Source organism: Aristolochia californica, unplaced genomic scaffold (genome assembly GCF_029961685.1).
Source record: "Aristolochia californica isolate CCGP_79_NKW_82.1479 unplaced genomic scaffold, dmAriCali1.0.hap1 SCAF_16, whole genome shotgun sequence".
In the NCBI taxonomy this organism is placed as follows: Eukaryota; Viridiplantae; Streptophyta; class Magnoliopsida; order Piperales; family Aristolochiaceae; genus Aristolochia; species Aristolochia californica.
Genome location: NW_027181837.1, coordinates 20,406,017 through 20,426,355, shown reverse-complemented (window position 1 = coordinate 20,426,355; position 20,339 = coordinate 20,406,017). Strand labels below are relative to the sequence as shown.

General features: G+C 36.7%; 2 protein-coding genes across 4 annotated transcripts; one reads left to right on the top strand and one right to left on the bottom strand.

Annotated features, from left to right (window-relative positions):
* Positions 1–603: 603 nt before the first annotated feature.
* LOC137953301 (gamma-soluble NSF attachment protein-like) lies at positions 604–4,513 on the bottom strand. Its single transcript, XM_068800635.1, has 9 exons — positions 4,350–4,513; positions 3,472–3,539; positions 3,275–3,359; positions 2,713–2,871; positions 2,459–2,596; positions 2,098–2,176; positions 1,380–1,459; positions 1,139–1,268; positions 604–1,023 (listed from the first exon to the last, which is right to left on the bottom strand). The coding sequence occupies exons 1-9, from the start codon at positions 4,394–4,396 to the stop codon at positions 916–918; spliced, it is 894 nt and encodes a 297-aa protein (XP_068656736.1). The 5' UTR covers positions 4,397–4,513; the 3' UTR covers positions 604–915.
* A 9,725-nt stretch (positions 4,514–14,238) lies between these two features.
* On the top strand, positions 14,239–18,106 carry LOC137953298 (transcription factor PIF5-like). 3 transcript variants are annotated; one of them, XM_068800625.1, is made up of 10 exons: positions 14,239–14,408; positions 15,176–15,308; positions 15,424–15,923; positions 16,008–16,213; positions 16,324–16,422; positions 16,495–16,560; positions 16,694–16,759; positions 16,863–17,159; positions 17,274–17,463; positions 17,647–18,106. In XM_068800625.1, exons 2-9 carry the CDS (start codon positions 15,217–15,219, stop codon positions 17,403–17,405), a joined length of 1,458 nt encoding a protein of 485 aa, XP_068656726.1. In that variant the 5' UTR covers positions 14,239–14,408; positions 15,176–15,216; the 3' UTR covers positions 17,406–17,463; positions 17,647–18,106. The 3 variants fall into 3 exon arrangements, with proteins under 3 accessions (XP_068656726.1, XP_068656729.1, XP_068656727.1); XM_068800628.1 differs by lacking the exon at positions 14,239–14,408 and having other exon boundaries at positions 15,060–15,308; positions 17,307–17,463; XM_068800626.1 differs by lacking the exon at positions 14,239–14,408 and having other exon boundaries at positions 15,060–15,308; positions 17,274–18,106.
* Positions 18,107–20,339: the final 2,233 nt, after the last annotated feature.

The following is a 20,339-nucleotide window of genomic DNA, read 5'->3' as shown; positions in this document are numbered from 1 at the left end:
CTGTGTTTCTTTCCTGTTGCCAAAAATAATATAAATAGATAATTGTGGTCAATCCACAACCAATAATTGTTCAAGCTGCAATTCTTAGCAGCCAAAACTCAAGTGAGTGCCTTCAATTCAGAGGACTTTGAAAAGCTCCTCACATATACAAATTATTTCTGGAGCCATTGCTCTCTCGATTGGAGAAGCAGTTCTCCCTAAAATTCTTTCATTAGTCTCTGCTTCACAATTCACAAATTCATTTAGTTAGTCTGCTTCAAAATTCACAAACACACAAATTCTTTTTTTCAACTCCATCTGATACATAGATATCATGAAATTGTGACTCAGACTTGGTTTCTAACCTAGCCACAATAGAATCTGAATCAAATTGCCTGAATGAGTATATTTTTCTTAATCCCAAAAATAGATTAGGGGAATCAAACCCCAAGCTCGACCCATCCTCTTCCAAATCCGAATCAACCAGAAAATCAAGGTACTGAAGCTTTTTGCCTTGTGGCCGTTCTGGCAGGCCATATGGCAGCTGAGTTGAAAATGCAGTCATGGCAAGTCTCACCGAGTACCTATATTTGCTGTGGGTACACAATCTCAACAAAAGTTCGCTGGTGAACTACCCAAGTTATATTCACTTCCGCCTCATACAAAACCAGCAATCACATTGTCCTTCAAATTTTTTTAAAGCAAACAACACATTATCTTTCATAACCATTATAATAGTGTGTATCATTTACAAACTCACTAGCCTTCAGTTCCATCCTACAATACGCCATCATGCTTCTATGGAGGAATATTTTATGCACTTCATACACCAAAAGCATAAGTAAGCACAAATACAAAGGAATCATTTGGGGGTGGATAGTTCTCTCATAGAACTTCGTAGTTCAGTTTGAATGTGGAGGTCTATGCGAGGAGATATTAGGTGAGATCATTTTCATCTAGAGACTCTTCATCTTCATCTTTGCTCCTTTCTATCTTGATAGAACTCAAATCACCAGTAGGCAGTTTCCTTGCAAGCCTAATTATCTGTATCCAATCTTTAGTTGAGTAAACAGCAAACAATCCAAAAATCTTGTACTTTTGACGGAGAAAAATTTCCAGAATCTGTACTAATGAAACAATGGTAAAAGTTAAAACTTACCACATGATCAAGATTTGAAATTGTGCTTGAGTTTGCAACCCGCTTGATTTCTTCAATGTCCCCTTCTGAATAAGCTGAAAGCAGTTTGCTAGCGCTTCGTTCTTGGTCACTATTTAGAAATACCCCAATCCTAACAAAAAGGTTTGCTAATGTTGGTTTCATTAACACTAGTCACTTAAGTACCAGACTTCAATAAAGAAATGAAAATCATTTCTGAGAACTATTTACAGGTAATACTTACTGAGAGCAATCGTTGTAACACTTCTGGGCTTGATTGAAATCATGTGCATAGAGGTAAACTATAATTGCACTTAGATATGCCTGCACCCAATTGAAAGTAGTGAGAAAAAAATACACCCAATCAAGAAATTTGTTTCTCCAAATATTTTTGTACCCCAGAACGAGTCATAGACCTCAACTGAGAGACACAGTCTTCAACAAACAAAATAAACTGAAGAAAAAAAATCTATCATGGAACCACAAACTCCTTTTGAATTTGCATAAGAATTTAACTAGTTGTATTTTACGTGATTTAGCTTAAGACAACCCAGGAACAACACCAGCAGAACTATAGTAGTTCAAGATGAAAAGAGTGCCTCTCAGCTGACAAGTTTCTATTCCCCATTCTCTTCATGCAGACAAATCTAAAGACCATGTCTGCTGTTTTTTCATGTTTCTTTTTCAGTTTTCTGTCTGTACTCCCCTTGGGGCCCAGTTACTTCTCTCTTTAATTTGAATGTATTATATTCTTCAAAAAGAAAACCAAAGGAAAGAAACTTATGAGCTTTCACACACATGAATCTGTTGCTGGCACTTGGTAGCATAACAACCAATAACTTCATAGAGTCACCAAAGAGTGAAATGGGCTCATTAAAGTTCTGCAAGGCCCTTAAATCTGACTCTCCGATTGGAATACCAAATTCACACAAGAGGAGAACAAGAAAATATGGGTAACACACCTTGCACTGACTGTGGACAGCATTACAGTGATCAGCAGCTAAACCCCATCTCAATAGAAAAGTTGCAGCATCATTGTATCTGGAAGGAAAAACAGAAAGAAAACGAAACCATAAAAAACTTTCACTTAGATCCATAGACATAAGCTAGTCTAAACAGCCAGTCATAAAATGCAATTTTAGATACATGTTTTACAAAAAAAGGTGACTATCACAGTGCATTGGGTTGCAGATTCTCCACTCCAGGGTGGATTAACTTGAAGGATCCAAAGATAATGCAACAACAAGTCAAAAATCCAAAGGCCAAAGAAAGTTATCAAGAGTGACTGGCGAGGTGAAATAAATGAAAAGATAACACAATAACCTCTCAAGTTTAACATAAACGCTGGTTGCAGCTCGATACAAGTCAAATGCCATTTGATCCTTCCCATCTTCCTCCAGAATCACACAAGCATCAGCATAAAGCTTGACAGCATCATCAGAGGAGGCATCTTCTAGGGCACTAAAAATAGTAAAAGTTTGCTAAAACAAGGTCATAAAATAGTAAAAGAACCATTTTTTTCCGCATACATCCTTCAACTATTAAATACAACATATAATCAAAACAAATCCACATACAGTGCAGCCTTTGCAAGAGCATCAGATGCAGGCTGTGACCTTCCACACTCTAAATACAATTCTGATGATTTTCTGTAAAGATCAGAAACTTCTTTCCATTGTCTGAGTTCCTTTGCAAGTGCTGCCGCAGACTCCATATGCTTAGCAGCATCCCAAGGTCTACCAAGCTAGTAAAGGACCTTACAACTAAATGGATTGTGAAATAGTACTGCCTAAGTTTATTTTCACCAACAAGCATGCACATTGCAGACGGATGTATTGATCCAACATATTTAACATTTCAAGGACTAGCCATATATAGGACAACCCATATATCTCAAAGGAAGGAAACTTCGAATCTATCCGCTAACACAATACGAATGCTGGAGCTCATCAAATGGATCAAATCTCAGAGCAGTTCTCATTCTTCCATATGGCATGTACTAGTAACATGCACCCATTAAACATGCACTGGAGACCACACTAATGACCACATGACTAGCTTAATAAAGTAAACATTGTTGGTATAGACAAAAGAAAGATAATTAATAAGAAACACATAATGAGAAGGAGCAGAGGATACGATGATTGCATTTCTTGCCCTTGGGAAGCCTTCTCAAATGCTATTTTTGCTTTCTCATAGTCTTTAGCAAGTCTAAATGCAACAGCTAGATCCAAAGAAAAATGAAAAATTAAAGGCATAAAAAACTTAAACAAGCAGGAAATACATGAAAAACTTAGGCTGCACCGTTTATGTACTAAATACACAAAGCTACCAACCAGCTTGCTCGTACAGGACAGTGGCATTCCTCCAATCGGCACTCCACCTAGTAAAACTGAGTTTTGTTCTGTTGAAAAGAAAGAAGGAAAAGGTTAACTTCATAACAGCCTTCAATAAAATGTAAACAATAAAACAAAAAGAAGGTTTTATTCTGTCTTAAAAAGAAGAAAACACTTTTTTTCTGGTCAAGATGAAAGAGTTCAAGCAATCGTGCTTAAGTTCTTGTCTTTTCTTCAATATTCCTAATCTAGAAACAACTACAGGCTCTTAGATTTAAGAAAACATGAAGAGCATATTGTATATCTAGAACAACTCCCTATAAATTATATCCATGAACTAAGAGTAGGACTAAATTTGCCTCAATCAGTGTAGTTGAATTGTCACTTCACCCATCATAGTGTCTCGGCCAACCTCAAATTGAATAGGTCAGTTCACGCAAAAAAAAAAAAAAAAACCCGTCAAATTCAATAGTCGGGTAGACTTGTAGCCCGGAAATGAGAAAAACTACAACTACAACAAACAAATAATTTGGAATTAAATATTAAAACAACTTACGATCTAGAATTTTCCAGTCGAATGCAAAAAAGTAGTTCATTTTTACGTTTAACAGCAGAATGACCCTCTTCCGCTCAAACCTGACTGTGAACTCACATTAAAGCTCCTTAGGTTTAATTTAGGGTTTAAGTTCTTCCTTAGAAACAACTAGAAATTTAAAGAAATCCATCAAATTAATTCTAGTAACCCATTAGTGCAAATTATGTAATCCATAAAAAATAATTTGCAAAATTTCTAAACTTGACATAAATCGAAAAAAATCTGATCGGACGATCTAAGTCAGAATCGTTAAATCACAAAATGCAGGGAAAGAGATTCTTACAGTTTATCAGCCTTGCTCATTAATTTTTCTGGATCAGACGTCGCCATTCTCCGTTGTCAAACTCTCTTCTCGAACAGACGCTCTGCTTTTGAGAAACCGCAGGTCGGGTGCGTTAGTCAATAGTCTTGATCGAGCGCACCAGAAAGTGGTTGCATTTCATCGGACCTCCGGAGAGTGGCTTTAACAATCGGAGCCTACGAAGTTTATCCAAACCTCTTACATTTACCCATAAAGGAACTAGTAAGAAATCAAATAATCTCATAAAAAATAAAGATTAGACTTGTTTTTTATTTATTATGAGAAATAATTATTAAAAAGAAGGCAATTCGCATCAATATATCTTTGCATCTCTATTAATTATCACCATAGGAAACAATTAAAATTGTGATTATAATATTTGTATTTAGACTATAAACAAAATGAAAATACAAGGAAACTTAAAATGGTAAATAGTGGGTGGTCAAATATCATTTTAATGTTTCTTAGTTTAGTTTCTAGTGTTAGACATAATGTCTAATAATAAAAAAATAAATATCATAGAAATAGATATTAAATCCTCCATAATTCCATTATCATGAAAGTCATACATATATCATAGAATTGAAATAAGAAGAATAAAGAGAGCTTACCTTTCATCTTGAAGAATATAAATAGAACTTGAAGTGCACAAAATAACTTTTTATAATTTGTTTACAAGTGATAAGCTTGCTCCTGCTCAACCAAACTGGGTGTGCGAATAGCTTTAACCTCACTTGTATGACTATGAAGGAATTTATAGATTTTCAAAGGGTGTGGCACTAATGACTATTCATAAGGATACATCCCCTTAGGAGAAATACATCCTCTAAGGAGAGATACATCCCCTAAGGAGAGATACATCCCCTCAAGAGAGATACATCTCCTTATGCCCAAGGGATATGTCCAGTCAATGCACCCAATGAATCTACCTCTACAGGGGGAAGTGCTGGCCATTATTCCCTGTACTGAACATTCAATGACAAAACATCTAGAAGTGGGCCTCACACCTCTAATATCATGGTAATTTTATTTTATAAATAATATATTTGAAACCATAATTCCAACAAACTCCCACTTGGTTTCAAATCCATTTCAAATTCTGATTTTCGAAAAAACATGAAAAATCAATCTTGACACATAAAACCATACCATGATCATAGGCATTACCTTAAACACTTTAATATACATGTGTAGTTAACCCGAGCCTACACAATATATATCTTAGATATCCAAGGCTAGGGAATAAACCAAATCCATACTTGTCAAATTTGCTAGTTCAGCGGTCTCCATTCATAGCATACTCGGACCTGAACTCAGGGTAAAGCTCTGTACCAGTTCGAGTATTAGCCACTAAGGTAACTGTGCCTAATCAGTACCATAGGCCTGAATAATTTAGACATCCAACCCTACCTTCCTATTGAGACCCTTCTGTATATACATACAAGTATATACCTAATAGAAAAGGTAGACATCAAGGCATCTCACCGTCCATAGCATACTCAGTACTTGAGGAGCTCAGGGTAAAGCTCTAAACTAGCATGAGTATTAACCGTAAAGGAAACTGTGTCTATACAATCCCATTGGCCTGGATAGTTTAGAGACTCAACCGTCATTCCCTATTGAGACCCTTACATATACACGTACAAGTGCATACCTAATAGGGAAGCTGAATCTCAAGGCATATACTGAGTACTCATATTATCACACAAAAGCATATGCATTCTTTCAAAATCATTCCATGGAATATAAATTACAATGTTATGACATACATAGTATTACTAATCATTGAGACCACAATGCATAAAAAACAATGTTCTCCCACTTGGTCTCATCAATTATAAACAAATCAAACCTATGTTCCCCACATGGAAAGTGAAACTGGTCATGGGAAGACACTTGGTTAGTGGATCAGCTAAGTTATCTAGAGAAAATATCTCATAAATAACAACTTCCTCCTTCCTCAGCATGTCTCGTATGTAGGTATTTTCCTTCGATATGTTTAGCCTTGGAGTGACACTTCAGATCTTTCGTGATAGCAATAGCAGATGCATTATCACAAAAGAGAGGAATAGGTCGCTCCATACAGTCTACCACTAGAAGACTTCGCAAGAATTTGTGAAGATGGACAACTTCCCTTGTAGCTAAGTTCATAGCCACATATTCTGCCTCCATGGTTGATTGCGCGACACAGTCTTGCTTCTTGCTTTTCTAAGAAATGATACCTCCACCAAACATAAAGATAAAACCAGAAGTAGACTTTCGGGTATCAATACATCCTTGATAATCTGAGTCGGAATAACCAACCAATTCCAACTTGATTGCTTGATAAGTCAAAGCATATGACTTTGTTCATTTTAGATAGTGCATTACCCATTTTACCCCGTCCCAGTGAGTGAAACCTGGATTAGCCTGAAACCGGTTAAGAATCCCAACAACATAAGCAAGATCAGGTCTTGTACATATAAGAGCATACATAAAACTCCCCACAGCAGAAGCGTATGGATACTTAGACTCGTCCAACTTATCTTTGAGGCGAGAAGGACAATCTACCTGGCTCATCTTTTTAGTGCTATCATAAGGTACTTTACCTTGTATACAGTTAGACATGTGAAACCGATCCAGAAGAGTGTCGATATACTTCTCTTGAGACAAACTCAATTTTCGCAAAGATCTATCCTGTAGAATTTTAATGCCAAGAATATAAGAAACTTCCCCAAGGTCTTTCATATCAAATGTCTGAAACAACCATGTCTTTATACCTTGGAGTAATTGAATATCATTCTCGGCTAATAAAATATCATCTACGTATAAAGTAAGAAAAACAATGCGATCTCCCACTGTTTTTATATATACACAGTGATCTTCTGGATTCTGAGTAAAACCATATACTGTAATTGCTTTATTGAACTTGATATTCCATAATCTTGAGGCTTGTTTCAAACCGTAAATAGACTTGTCCAACTTACACACCTTTGCTTCAGTTCCAGGTCTAACAAATCCACGTGGTTGTTCCATATAAATCTTCTCGTCCAAATTTCCATTTAGAAAAACGATTTTAACATCCATTGGAACAACTCATAGTCATAATATGCAACCAATGCCAGGAGAACTCAAATAGACTGTATTCTTGCAACAGGAGAGAATGTTTCATCATAATCAATCTCGTATTGTTGAGTAAAACCCTTGGCAACAAGATGAACTTTGAATCCTTCAACTTTACCTTAAACATTTCTCTTCCTTGTAAAAATCCACTTGCACTTAATGGGCTTAACCGATGTAGGATGATCAACAAGTTTCCAAACTTCATTTTTATACATAGAGTTCATCTCTTCTTCCATTGCCGACTTCCACTTATTGGAATCCACATCAAGGAGTGCTTCCTCGTAAGTGTCAGGATCAGTAACATCTTCATTCAGCTTTGTTCTTTCATAAGTTTTTCCAGCATAGGTATAAAAATTTGAAGATGATAGGAGTTGACTAGGTTTTCTTTCTCTAGTCCCTCTTCGAATATCCGTTTGGGTGGAATTCTCTATATTAGAAGGAGATTTAGAAGAAGATATTTCAACATATTCTTCCAAGTGAGACTTCGTACCTAAATCTTCATCACAATCAAATCTATCCTCAATGAATTTTACATGTCTACTTTCAATAATCACCTTCTCCTTGGGATCATATAACCTATATCCTTTCGAATGTTCAGAGTACCCAACGAATAAACATCTTCGAGTCTTAGCCTTCAATTTGTCCTTAGGACCAAGTTTTAAAACATGAGCAACACATCCCCATACTTTAAAATGGTTAAGACTAGGAGTTTTGCCTGACCATACCTTATAAGGTGTTTTTTCAACTGACTTTGAAGCCACTCTATTTGAGATATAGGTAGTTGTCAATAGTGTTTCACCCCAAAAGGATATTGGCAAATTTGCAAGTGCCATCATAGATCTTACCATCTCTAGTAAGGTTCGATTTCTCCTTTCAGCAATACTGTTCTGTTCAGGTGTATAAGGCATGTTAAACATATGGATAATCCAATTTGACTTGCAAAATTCAGAGAATAATTCCGAACAATACTCTCCACCTCTATCGGTGTGCAATGTTTTGATCTTCCTTCCTGTGGCATTTTCTACCTCCAATTTGAAGGTTTTGAAATAATCTAAGGCCTCATTTTTTCTATGCAGTAAATATACTCTTCCATATCTTGAGAAATCATCTATAAATGTGATAAAATACGAATGACCATTACTAGTATTCACATTCATAAGTCTACATATATCAGAATGAATAGTATCCAAAACATGAGAACTTCTTGAACATTTGGATGGAAAGGGTATCTTTGTCATTTTCCCATATATACAACACTCACAAATAGGAAAATCATTATGTGAAAGATTTTTCAATAATCCTTGTGTCACAAGTCTTGTAATTCTATCTTTGTTTATATGTCCTAATCGTAAATGCCACAAATACAATTCATTTTATTTAATATCCGAAGAAGTAGAAACATTGAATACCATATTTCCACTAAGTTGCAATTGATATAGACCAGAATTTTGAAAACCTCTCAAAATAACTTTATCATCTTGTAACATAAGAAACTTTCCACTTTCAAAGTAAAATGTAAATCCAAGTTTCTCAAGACAAGATACATATAATAGACTTCTTCTCATAAAAGGAGCATAAAGATAATCTTCTAAATCAAAATACTTATTATCAACAAGTTTTAGCCGGTATGTTCCCACGCTTTCCACAATGGCCTTTTCATCATTTCCCATATAAATAAATCTTGTTTTGTCTTCAACCTTTCTTAACTCCTTGAAGCCCTGCAACTCATTCGATACATGAACAGTTGCACTAGAATCAGCCCACCAACTAAAAGGCTTGATATAAATAGTACATGTTTCAAGAGATAAGGACTCACTAGTGTTCTCCTGTTGCCCTTCTTACATGGTTTTCAAAGCCTTACAATACTTCTTTATATGTCCTGGCTTATTACAGAAGAAGCAAATACTTGATTTGCATGTACTTCAACCCTTTGTTGATGGACTTTTTTGTCCTTGAAGTTTTGAAATCAAAAGTTATTTCCCTTCTTCTTAAAATTCTTCTTCTTCGGCTTCAAAACTACGTTAGCGCTAGGTGAAGGTTTATCTAACTCAATACTCGAATTGAGTCTATCGGACTGGTGGTCGATCATATTAACCAAATCAAATATAGTCCACTTTGTCTTGGACAAAGAATAAAAATCATGAATATATTTGAAAGATTTGGGTAAAGAGTTGATAATGGTGACCACTTTGGTTCTTTATCCATTGGTCTACCATGATATTGTGACTCATCTGCCATGGCAAACATGTCATTTACATGTTTTCTCATATCAGCATTTTCTACACATTTGGCACGAGTGAACTTTTGCCATAAGTTATTGATGTGAGTAGACGACTTTTTACCATATTTAGCCTCAATCTGATCGAGAATCTCTTTTGTAGTGGGGACATGAAAATAAGTCATCAAGAGAGTTTCACTTAGAGCCCCAAGAATATGTGACCTAGAAATTTCATTAACATTATCCCATTCCTTGAATTTTTTAAGGTCCTTCTTATACTGTTTCAGATTATCGGGGTAGTTTAATCGGGAAGGTCTTTGAGGAGGAGTATCCACTTTGATAATCTTATCAAACCTATTGTCTCGTAGCATTCAGTCAACCCGTTGTGACCGGTTCACATAATTAGTCCCAGCAAGTACATTTTTCTTTAGGGACTCAGCAAAATTATGTCCACTACTGGATGTTCCTGTCATCGAGAAAATATTTTAATATTTGGGAGAACATTCGTAATTATACAATCATCTCAGCCATCTAGTACTCACACTTACCCTTTGGGGATTCATGGGAGTTACTAGGCAAATTAATCCTCACATAATAAATAACACAACAATATCACAAACAAACAAAATTAATTCATACTTACCCTTTGGGGATTCATATGAATTAATTTATAATATACTAATCTAATTATACAACTCGCATTACCCTTTGGGGGATTTGCTAATCGTATAATAAAATTAGTATAACACATAAAACAAATTATACTCAAAATAAACACACATCAAATTAATTTAATCTATACAAAATGCATTATCCTTTGGGGATTTTGCAAATTATATAATTAAATTAATTTTCACATACAAATACATAAATATATAACAAGGCATGCAATAACACAAATTATAAATACTTCAAGAAATTATAGCAAAGAAATAATTAATAACAAACAACAAACTAAACCAATTAGATATGAACTATTGATAAAAAATCACCATATAAATCTTCATACCTATAGTCTTGGATCTCAAATAGCCAAATAAATTCTAAATAATATGAAAATTCCATTAAAAATTTTTTTGGGTCAAAACTACTCTTGAAACACATTCTGGCTCATTATATTAGCAAAATCCGGTTTGGTTCATGGTTCTGGGTCAATACCGACCCAGACCACACAAGTCTACACATTGGCAAGCCTGCACCAGTAGGCCCGCGTATAGCAGCCCGCACCAGCAGGCCCGCCCACAACAACCCGCACCAACAGGCCTGCACATTGGCAGGCCCGCACCAGTACACCTGCGCCAGAACCTAATAAGCCTAAACTAGGCTTATTTCTATTCACAAATAAATATCCAAAAAATCCAAAACAAATATGAAAAAAATAGAATCTATCTCTATGATACCAGCAGAGACATTATTCATTTGTATTTTTTAGACATAATGTCTAATAATAATAAAATAAATATCATAGAAATAGATATTAAATCATCTATAATTCCATTATCATGAAAGCCATACATATATCATAGAATTAAAATAAGAAGAATAAAGAGAGCGTACCTTTCATCTTGAAGAATATAAATAAAACTTGAAGTGCACAAAATAACCTTTTATAATTTGTTTACAAGTGATAAACTTACTCCCGTTCAGCCAGACTGGGTGTGAAAATAGCCTTAGCCTCACTTGTAAGACCATGAAAGAATTTATAGATTTCCAAAGGGTCATCTCCTCAAGAGAGATACATCTCCTTATGCCGAAGGGATGTATCCAGTCAATGCACCCAATGAATCTACCTCTATAGGGGGATGTGCTGGCCATTATTCCCTGTACTGAACATTCAATAACAAAACATCTAGAAGTAGGCCCCATGCTTCTAATACCATGGTAATTTTATTTTATAAATGATATATTTGAAACCATAATTCCAACATCTGGTGTATTCTAGTTTAATTAATCGTACAATATTTACCCATTTTTTTATTCTATTTTAATATACGAAAAATGGGTAAGTTTACATGAGTAAAGAAGAAGAACAAACAAGCCTAGGCATCTTATGCAAGCTTTAGGGCAATAAAGAGGAGACATATATAAAAGCTTAAAATATAAAATATCGAAAAAATCTCATCTTTTGAATTAAAAATTTGATTAAGCCATTTGATATCCAGACAAGATTATCACATTATCTTGAAGATGAACAAAGAACAAAGCGATCAAGCATGGAATGTAGCTACGAATTTACGTTGTTTTGAAATCATTTTTAGTTTGCAGAGAAAGCCTCCAAAATTGCAAACGCAAGCCAAGACAGAGAGTCGGGGATAATCAATCAAACACCTAGCAGATCCCAATCAAAGCACCTCCGAAGCAGAAAAGACGATAATCTGAATCGGTAAATTTTAGGTTGTATCGTCTGCGTCCGTCTCACATTCTGATCCTATCGCTGCTTCTCAAGTAAGTTCCATCTTGATCGGAAAGTGGCCTTGTAGAATTTGAATGATGAAACTCTGGAAATTGAAGAAAGCAATGAGAGAATCCATTTTTACCTTGAGACTTGGTCCCCTCTGCTGGAGCTTTCGAGTCGTTTTCTTGTGTAAAGGAGTGAAGACACGAGGACAAGTGCTATAAAGGAGCCATCGCCTGAAACGACCATAGCCATGGAAATGTTGGTACTCCCTCGACCTTCGTCAGAGTTTGTCTTTGATCACTCCTCATGATCAAACATGCCCATTGCAATCATGCTTAGGCTGCCCAAAATCAAATATATAGTGTTTTCTTCTGAATTTTTCGGGAAAAATCTTCCTTCATTTCTCAAATTGGCTGCCTTTTAAAGTTGAATCGATGCTTTTTTTACCAATTAAACCTAGTTTTTTTCTTCAATTGATCAAAGATTCAGGTAATTTTATGTATTTTTCTCTCTAGGGTTTAACACTACTTGAAGAATCAATAGATGGGAGTTCGGAGGGATATTCACCACCACCACTCAAATTTCATAAAAAAAAAAAATACAAAACAAAATCAATTAAGATTAAGAGATTGGAGGAGCCACCTCTAAGAAACTTCAACATCACCTTTCATGGAGATACCCAACAAGGAAACCCTAAAAAAACCATTGAAAATTGGCTTCCTAGTTTCTTTCTCCCTGGGCCTCATGTTCCCACTCAGCCAGCTCCATCCAAGACATCTTTCTTCTCACATTCAAACTCCTCATACACAGCCATGTTCCATTGTCCTCTTTGCACAATAGATGTAACCTTTTCTTAAATGTCAAACTCCATAGCTTTTGAAGGAGAATGAGAGTTTGACATAGAATTTTATTTCTTAAAACACCACCAATAATACCAGGGATCTTAATCTTATTTATGCCAACATAATGCATCAGCCAATGCATATGTTTTATCTATCGAAAACACGGTTGATCCAATACCAAAGGCTATATGAAGCGAAACATGGGAAACGAATATCATATCTCAGGCTATATGAAGCAAAACATGGGAAACGATTATCATATCTCAGATACGACGGCTGAGATAGTAGTTGATCATGATCAAATGATTTAGATAGACAATAAACAAAACGGTTATATGAAGCGAAACATGGGAAACGATTATCATATCTGAAATACAACGGCTGCTGAGATAATCGTTGATCATGATCAAACGATTTAGATTTAGACAGACAAAATCTAAAAATTAGAGTTTAGAGAAAATAATTATTAAAAAAATGAGTCGTGGGTCCTCAAATCCAATAGAGACTAGAGGGCACAAAAAATCGTTATCACCTCAACTCGTACCTATCCAACTGATAGGGACATGCACACACGTAATTATTCACATTGTTTTTAGATTCGAGCAAGCTTGGTATACACAGTTTCGGTGTATATTCTTTTTGTCTGAATTCAGTGGAGTAGATTATTCACTTCACCCAATCTTAATGAACCAGTTAACTATGGAGATCAAAATTTGGGTTTCAGTTATCACAATCGATTTTCAAATTTATAACTCAATTATCAACAATAAGAGAGCCATATTCACTGAGTTTTGGTGTATTTTAGTTTGTATTTGATCATAATGCAAAACCCATAACCAGAGAACCGCCAGCAGCATTTATTCAGTACACCAGTCTATTTTGAATTCAATTGAAGCTCTCCAAGCAAACTTCACTGTTGATATACAGGAAACGTGCGTGACCGGATGGACCACCTTGCAGGGTGGGAGCCAGTGGCGAAATTTACAATTTACAGACAAAAAGAGATACAGATTACTGAGATATGATAAGAGGTAGAAGAAAGTAGAATTTGGATACTCTGTATCTGTACCGCTCATGGAAATTCAATGCTGAACCCACCACACGACGAGAGAGAAAGAGGGGAGGGAGAGACAAGGAGGGTGAAAAGAGAGAGAGAGAGAGAGAGAGCTCGGCAGTCTCTCTTCTTTATGTTTACAATATTTATATTATCACCCTTACGGAGTCAGAGACAGAGGAGAGACTTTGGTGGTGTTGCTTATATAATGCAATGATAGACGATGATATCATATGTATCGTCTTTGATGGCTAGATTTTTGCGAGTCAGAAGCTCAAACCTCACACGACCTTCATAATTTTTGAGAGACGATTACAGGACTGCATCTCTAGAGAAAGAGGTAGAGAGCGGACGGCTTCTGCAAACAGAAAATACTTTCACGAAGCTTAACCTGGTTTCTTCTTGCTGAACAGATTTTCAGGATCAGGTGGTTTTTTTTTTCATCTTCTGGGTTTTGGGTTTCTCTCAGGTTCAACGTTTTCATGGCGAGCAGTTCTTGGTTTCCGATAGTGGTCTTGTTATGGGTCTTTTCTTCTATGCATGTAAAGACCATCTTCTTCTTTCTGTAAAAGGTGAACTGCTTGGAAGTTGAAATTCCTTTTTCTGCTATGTTTGCGTTTTCTGGAGGTGGGTTTCGTTCTTGTCATTGTACAGGATTTGACCATTGAATTACAGTTGCTTCGTTAGAAATCTGTGATTTATTTGCAGTTTCTTTTCGATGGAGGTTTCTGTTCCTCCTATTAATAAATTTTTGTCTTCTCTTTTTCTATTTGCCACAAGCTTTCTGCATTGCTTCATACTCATGCCATGCAGATTTTCTCTTCGGGTTCTGGTTTTCTGAATAATTTGGAAAGTATAAGTTTACCTACAAATTTTTCTGCTTGATCTTCTCTTCCTCAGTTTTATTATTCTGATTTCAAATTCAAATTTCTGGAGTGAGTGTAAGAATTTTTTTTCGATTAATCTCTGGTTACTTTTTTTCTGAACGTTCTCTGAAATTCTGAGATTCTCTGCCTTTTTTTTTTCTCTCTAATTTAACTCTTCTGCTTACCGGACCCTTTGGGCTTCGATGATGGAATCTTGTTTGTTCTGAGTTTTTTTTTTTTTTTTAAAAAAAAAAATTTTACTCGCGGCTTCCGGTTTCTGATCTTGGAAAACAGTTCTGAAGCTGACCAATTGGTTTAAATTCTGAAGCCTTCTTCTCTGCAAGCTGAAAGTTTTTGGTTCACTGAAAGATGAATCACCTCGTTCCTGACTGGAACATGGCGGACAAATCTAGACCATTTCCTGATTTCTTTCCAGTCCCAAATCCAAAGAAATCCCCGGGGTATGTGTTCCAGACTTGCACTTGCTGTTCATGTAAAAAAGTCTTTTAATTGTTGCATCTATTATTGAAGTCATTAGACCTGAGTTCAACTAAAATTTCAATTTCGTTCTTACAGGCCAGACCCAGAGCTCATGGAGCTCTTATGGCAAAACGGTCAGGTGGTTATGAACAGCCAAATACATCGAAGATCTGCACCCTCCAGTACCGAAACAAAACCAGTTCACAAACTTGAACAGCCGTCAAAATTTGGCGTGTCCGAAGGGAATACGAGCAGTTTTACTCATGAGGATGAAACTGCGTCTTGGCTGCATTATCCAGTGGAAGACTCATTCGAGAAAGAATTCTGTTCCAATTTTTTCCATGACTTCCCAAACGTTGATTCGACCAGAGATCACCCCAACCAAGAAAATAGAACCAGATCACAAAGTCTGTTTAAGCAGTATGAGAATCAATCCATGGCAGAAATCGCGATGCTGCCACCTAAATCACAGGTTACTGATCCGTTGGCCCAAGGTCCTAATATTGGCAGTAGCAGAACTGTAAACTTCTCACACTTTTCTAGACTGTACAAGAATGATGGTGAAGAAAAAGCAAACGTGATTCCAGGAGAGAAGGGTGAGACATCAACAATGACAGTAGACTTGTGGTACTGTGGGAGCAACCAACTCCAAAATGAGGCTGATTTAAGTCGTGTTTCAGATAAATTTCCAGGATCACTCGAGGCTGGTGTGCAGAAAATGGCTTCTCAGAGTGAGAGAGGGGAGGCTGATGTTGTGGAGCCTACGGTTTCTTCGTCTTCAGGTGAGTCTGGGGGTAGCTTGACAAGAACAAGCAAATTGACTGACCATAATCAAAGTCGCAAACGGAAGGGTAGAGATGCTGATGAATCAGAATGCCAAAGTGAGGTTAGCTTATCTGTCTTTCCAAAACTAGTTCTCTTAGAAACAATTCAGGAAAGCTGGAAGAATGGTTAACTTCTTTCTCAATTAACTGTAAATTTTGTAAAAAATTTCAGGACGCAGGATATGAGTCAGTGGCTGCAAGCAAACCACCTTCAAGATCTGCAACTGCAAGAAGAAGCCGTGCTGCTGAAGTTCACAATCTCTCTGAGAGGGTAAGCCAGCTTACAAGGATTCTCCTAATGAACTGTTCACCTTCTTCTAACAATTGGCTTCTGCTGCTGCAGAGACGTAGAGACCGAATCAATGAAAAGATGAGGGCACTACAAGAACTTATACCTCATTGTAACAAGGTGTATTTTTTTGTTTTTTTTTTTTTTTTTTTGCTCTTTACTCACACTGACTAATAGTCTTAAAAGTTTAGCTTATTGTGGAGATAAAGATACATGCCATTTGCAAGTACTGATTGAGTTCAAATTTGTGCAGTCAGACAAAGCATCAATGCTAGATGAGGCAATTGAGTACTTGAAATCACTTCAATTACAAGTCCAGGTATAAATGAGATGGTACTCTTTAAACCAAATTGTATTTGCTTGTCACTTTCTACTCACAACATGCTAGGCTAACTTTCACATATTTGTATAACTGGTTACAGATAATGTGTATGAGTAGTGGCATGGCGCCCATGATGTATCCAGGTCTCCAACATTACATATCACAGATGGGAATGGCCATGGGTTCCACTCCTGTGCCCTCAGTCCATGGTCATGTGCAATTACCAAGAGTTCCAATTTTCGATCAATCCATTGCTTCAGCGCCTACCACCCCCCAACCAACTCAATGTCCATCCCCTGTATTGAATTCGATTAATTTTCAAAATCAGATCCGAAATCCCAATTTACCAGAATCCTTTTCTCCGTATCTTCGCTTCCATCCCGTGCAAATGGGTCAGGTCTGAGCTTTCATATCTTGCTTCTAAAGTTCTCCAGTTCTGCAAAACACCTGTTTCTTCTTGTCGTTGTCTCTCCTAAAAAAATGCTTCCTGATACTTTCCTCTGTTTTGCAGCCAATGAATTTATTTCCTTATGGCATATTGCAGCCTAATCAGAGGATTGCACTGCCAGCGAGCAGTAGTGGGCCGTTCAGTGGGGATGTTCCATTAGAAAGTGTACAAAATGGCAGTTTGAGAACAAGTTGAAATGGTTCATTTCAAAAACAACAATCAAAAGCTTATCTGCTTTTCTCCGTCACCTTCGGTAAGTACTTCAAAGTCTAAATTCATGCATCTGTTTTTCTGCTATGACTACAGTTTACTCTGCTTTCTAGCAGCGTAATAATCCAAATTCTCAAAGATAAAACATTCACGGATTTCTTTCAGGCTATCTAACTGAAGCTTTAATATCAACTATATCTGTCACCTCCTTTGTTGATGTTTACAGGTTAGCTCCATTACAGCTATAAAGCTTGTAAGGTTGTTACTTGTTATGCCTTATCAAGTGATCCCACTGGAAATAATGCCTACAGAACGAGTCCACTTCCATGCCTACTAGATTTATGAAACAGATCGCTTGCTACCCCACCGACGCCCCCCAAAGACCAGACAGAGATGTATATATCAGGAAAATGCAAGACCCTGATTCATTTTGGATTCTAATTGAGCTGTAATTGTAAATCTTGTATTTTCTATCAAGATCAGGTATCACATTTGAGCCTGTTTTGACTCTGGGGTTCCTCTTGAGTTGAGTCCAAATGTAAAATATTTTGTGCCCCCACAAAGATTTGAGCACTCTCCTCTTTGTCCACAAACAAATCTTCTGGGATTCGATATTTGTTTTGCTGATGAGTGGTAGTTTCAGTGTTTGGCAAAGATGAGAAGGATGGAAACAAAGCAGAAACAGATTTAGAAAAGGAATAATTAATCAGTTTATGACTACTAGTCGTGCTGAGGCTTGCAGCAAAGAAAATGGTTTTTTTAATGTTGTCTATTACTTCAAAATTGTACATTTGCTTCAATGTTTCAGACTCCAGTTTTCTGCCATCACTATAAAAGCTTTGGAGATCCAACCTAATAAAGTTCTCAACCTGCACTGTGGGACCCTGAGCAGAGACATGGCTCATGGTAGACATTAATCTTCTGATTTTCTACTAGATTGCACCTACCTTTGCCCATATCCCTCAGATCATGATCGTAGGCATCTTGCTTTTTTTAAAAGGCTTATGTAAGGGTCATAAACAACAGATCCGCTGAAAACCCTCTCCATATCCACCACAAGAATGTGTGAGATTTGTTCATGAACCGACAAGGAAAGTAAATCAAGTTAACAGAATTTGAATTGTTTTAAATTGGCAAAACTTTTGATCTATTTGAATTTTCTTCAGAAGCACCAAGATCTTGAATATTAGTTACCTGACGTCGAATACTTTCCAAGTGGTTGTAGTGTCTGGTGCTGGTTTGGTATCTGGTCAGAAAGCAGGAGAAAAAAAGCAATACCCATTTCTAGTTGTGCAAATTGGAAGCCTTCGAAGGAATAATATTTAACCATTTTTGGCAAAAATTCAAGAATAGACTTGTCATCTCTCTACCCAAGATTCCTAGACAGATTTTCTTATGATTCCAAATTATTTGTTCTGGGCAGGTGAGGATGCTCCGCGGGCAACTGTGACAGAATGAAAAGACGGGTGTTGGGCAGAAGAGGGTGTGAATGAGAATATCTGTTTGCTCCACTTGGAAATTTAGTAGAGCAGAAGATAACATTGTTAATGGAAGAAACCATTCATGCTTCTTGTTGTAGACAGCTCTTCTCTCCCTCCATTTCTTTTGTGTGTTGGAAGGTAGAAGCGTGTTATGTCAGAGGAGGGCCCCTTTCAACATGGCTGCTGACATGCTGTTCACTGTTATATTTTTCTAAGCTTTTCTCTGTCCACATCTTGAATTCTATATTGGGATTTTGATCATCGTTACCCTGTTCCTTTCATATCCAGTATCAGCTTTACTGGTCAAATATCCCCATGGATCGATTTCTCTCATCTTCTTTACTGAATTTCCATCCCAAGCTGGAAATAAACAAATGGGTCCCGATGAGTGGTCTTCCTTTCCCTAATTTCCACAAATTAATCATAAGCAATCACTCAGCTGCGGCGAGTCGCCATTTTAAGGGACCAATCTAGTGTCTATTGGCTTCCTAAACCATGCAACTGATTTGAATATTGTATTCCTATATGGGTCTGTAAATAAAGAAGGATTAGAAGACGAGGTACCGAGATTTGTAAAAGCCTAGATTCTAATAAACAAGCAGTCGCTAAAAGTATAGAAGCTTTGATGAGAACACCTGTCGCTTCCGCCTTAGACAAAGCCTTTAAAAAGTTTGAAACTGGCATGAGCCTGAAAGAAATGGGAATGCTTTCATTAATTAGTCACCAATCACCATCAGTTCTACAAGCAAAAAGAAACTGAAGCAATAATTTAAGAAACTGGGCTTACAAGGAAGAACACTGAATGTATTCTTTTTTTTTTTATGTTTTTACATGGATAGGAGGGGTTGAAAACTTGATGACGCTTAAAAATGAGGCCGTTAATCAGGAGGACAGACGTCACTTTGGCGTCGGCTTTGGGGTTTCATACCCGGTTCCAGAAATGGAGAAGAGCTCATCCTCGTCGATCAAATGAATCTGCTCGTTTATGGTGTTACAGAGCTCGTCGTGACTGACCACCCCAAACAGCTGGAAAAAGAAAGAAGCAACATTAATAGCGCTGGAACATCGTTTGAATTTGGGCAGGGGCGTGCATTAAATGGGATTCCTTCGTCGGTGAAGTGCCAAAACATTGCATCACTTAAATGACAGGAATGGCGTTTCCCATTGGAAAATTTAACTCTCTAAACTTAGAATAATACTATTTTCGAAAGAGATTCATCTAAGAGACGTGTATCTATAATGCACTAGATATTGGTGATCTCTTTGTCATAGTACTAAGATGAACTCACAAACTCAACACTACTTTCTGATTGCTCGAACAGGATCAAATGGCATCTTTTTAACCTTTTTTTCTATCAGGAACCTTCAAGAACACTAAAAAACACACAAGATCACTTTTTTTCTTTATTTTTTAGCATAATAATATTTTTATCTATTC

Bases quoted from the DNA above. Each gene is read 5' to 3' on its own strand.
- LOC137953301 (XM_068800635.1), bottom strand. From the start codon at position 4,396: ATGGCGACGTCTGATCCAGAAAAATTAATGAGCAAGGCTGATAAACT. The intron at 3,360-3,471 runs GTTGGTAGCTTT...CTTTGGATCTAG, and splicing joins TGTCCTGTACGAGCAAGCTG to CTGTTGCATTTAGACTTGCT. The intron at 2,177-2,458 runs GTTATTGTGTTA...TTTTCCTTCCAG, and splicing joins GTTTATGTTAAACTTGAGAG to ATACAATGATGCTGCAACTT.
- LOC137953298 (XM_068800625.1), top strand. From the start codon at position 15,217: ATGAATCACCTCGTTCCTGACTGGAACATGGCGGACAAATCTAGACCA. The intron at 16,423-16,494 runs GTAAGCCAGCTT...CTGCTGCTGCAG, and splicing joins TTCACAATCTCTCTGAGAGG to AGACGTAGAGACCGAATCAA. The intron at 16,561-16,693 runs GTGTATTTTTTT...AAATTTGTGCAG, and splicing joins TTATACCTCATTGTAACAAG to TCAGACAAAGCATCAATGCT.